We start from the raw sequence: 1,495 nt of genomic DNA, 5'->3' as shown, positions 1-1,495 counted from the left end.
AAATTACCATGACAACATGCATATGATGTTATATTCTATATGACATCATAGTGTTATGACTTTGTCATGTCACTATTCTATAGATTAATGATATCACTTACAATGTTTTTGCTCTCAACATGTCAGTTACTATGATTTTGCTCCAAACAAATCAGATACGATGTTTATGCTCTAAGCATTTAAAGAAAAATGCAGATACAATGAATTCCATAGTTATAAATTTTGGTGTTTTACTAAAAAAAACACTCTTTTGTGATAATAGGGTGATAAGAAATATTATTTCAACCTTAAAAATTGACTACGCCCCAAATATTGAATTTTGTCACTTACGAGGTTTTTGCTCTAACCCAGCGATGTGTCCTACTATCTCCTCTTAATGACAGTTTGTTATAAATCTGTTCAGAAATATCAGTGTGTTTATCCCTTCAAAAAGTCACAATTTGTTAAACATCCTTTTAGAAAGTCACAATGTATTTTATATCCCTTCAGAAATTCACAATGTATTTTATATCCCTTCAGAACAATGTATTTTATATCCCTTCAGAACAATGTATTTTATATCCCTTCAGAAATTCACAATGTATTTTATATCCCTTCAGAAATTCACAATGTATTTTATATCCCTTCAGAAATTCACAATGTATTTTATATCCCTTCAGAAATTCACAATGTATTTTATATCCCTTCAGAAATTCACAATGTATTTTATATCCCTTCAGAAATTCACAATGTATTTTATATCCCTTCAGAAATTCACAATGTATTTTATATCCCTTCAGAAATTCACAATGTATTTTATATCCCTTCAGAACAATGTATTTTATATCCCTTCAGAACAATGTATTTTATATCCCTTCAGAAAGTCACAATGTGTTATATATCCCTTCAGAAAGTCACAATGTATTTTATATCCCTTCAGAAAGTCACAATGTATTTTATATCCCTTCAGAAAGTCACAATGTATTTTATATCCCTCCAGAAAGTCACAATGTATTTTATATCCCTTCAGAAAGTCACAATGTATTTTATATCCCTTCAGAAAGTCACAATGTATTTTATATCCCTTCAGAAAGTCACAATGTGTTATATATCCCTTCAGAAAGTCACAATGTGTTACATATCCCTTCAGAAAGTCACAATGTGTTATATATCTTTCAGCTAAAGTCATAAGAGTTGTAATTCCCTTCAGAAAATTACAAAGTGTTATGCCATGTATCCCTTTAGTTCAAGTCACAATGTGTTATATATCCCTTCAGTTAGTCAAAATGTGTTATATATCCCTTTAGTTAGTCAAAATGTGTTATTTATTCTTCAGCTAAAGTCACAATGTGTCATACATACTCTCAGTTAGTCACGAAGTGTTAAATTTGCCTTCAGAAAGTTCAAGTTAGTCATGTGCAATGTACGATAAATGCAATTTAATCCCTTGGTTTATATTTGGAAAAATTGCATCACTCAAGTACAAATAATCTTTGGATAACAGAGAATGAGAGAA

The 1,495-nt window shown here is 30.0% G+C and overlaps 1 protein-coding gene across 1 annotated transcript; it reads left to right on the top strand.

Annotated features, from left to right (window-relative positions):
- Window positions 1–523: 523 nt before the first annotated feature.
- Window positions 524–1,170, top strand: LOTGIDRAFT_148101 (hypothetical protein; the record flags this gene model as incomplete). Its single annotated transcript, XM_009064168.1, has 2 exons — window positions 524–730; window positions 835–1,170. The coding sequence occupies 2 exons, from the start codon at window positions 524–526 to the stop codon at window positions 1,168–1,170; spliced, it is 543 nt and encodes a 180-aa protein (XP_009062416.1).
- Window positions 1,171–1,495: the final 325 nt, after the last annotated feature.

Source organism: Lottia gigantea, assembly GCF_000327385.1.
Source record: "Lottia gigantea unplaced genomic scaffold LOTGIsca_6036, whole genome shotgun sequence".
Lineage (NCBI taxonomy): Eukaryota > Metazoa > Mollusca > Gastropoda > Lottiidae > Lottia > Lottia gigantea.
The sequence above is the reverse complement of the archived record's forward strand: the minus strand, read 5'-3'. Positions and strand labels throughout refer to the sequence as shown.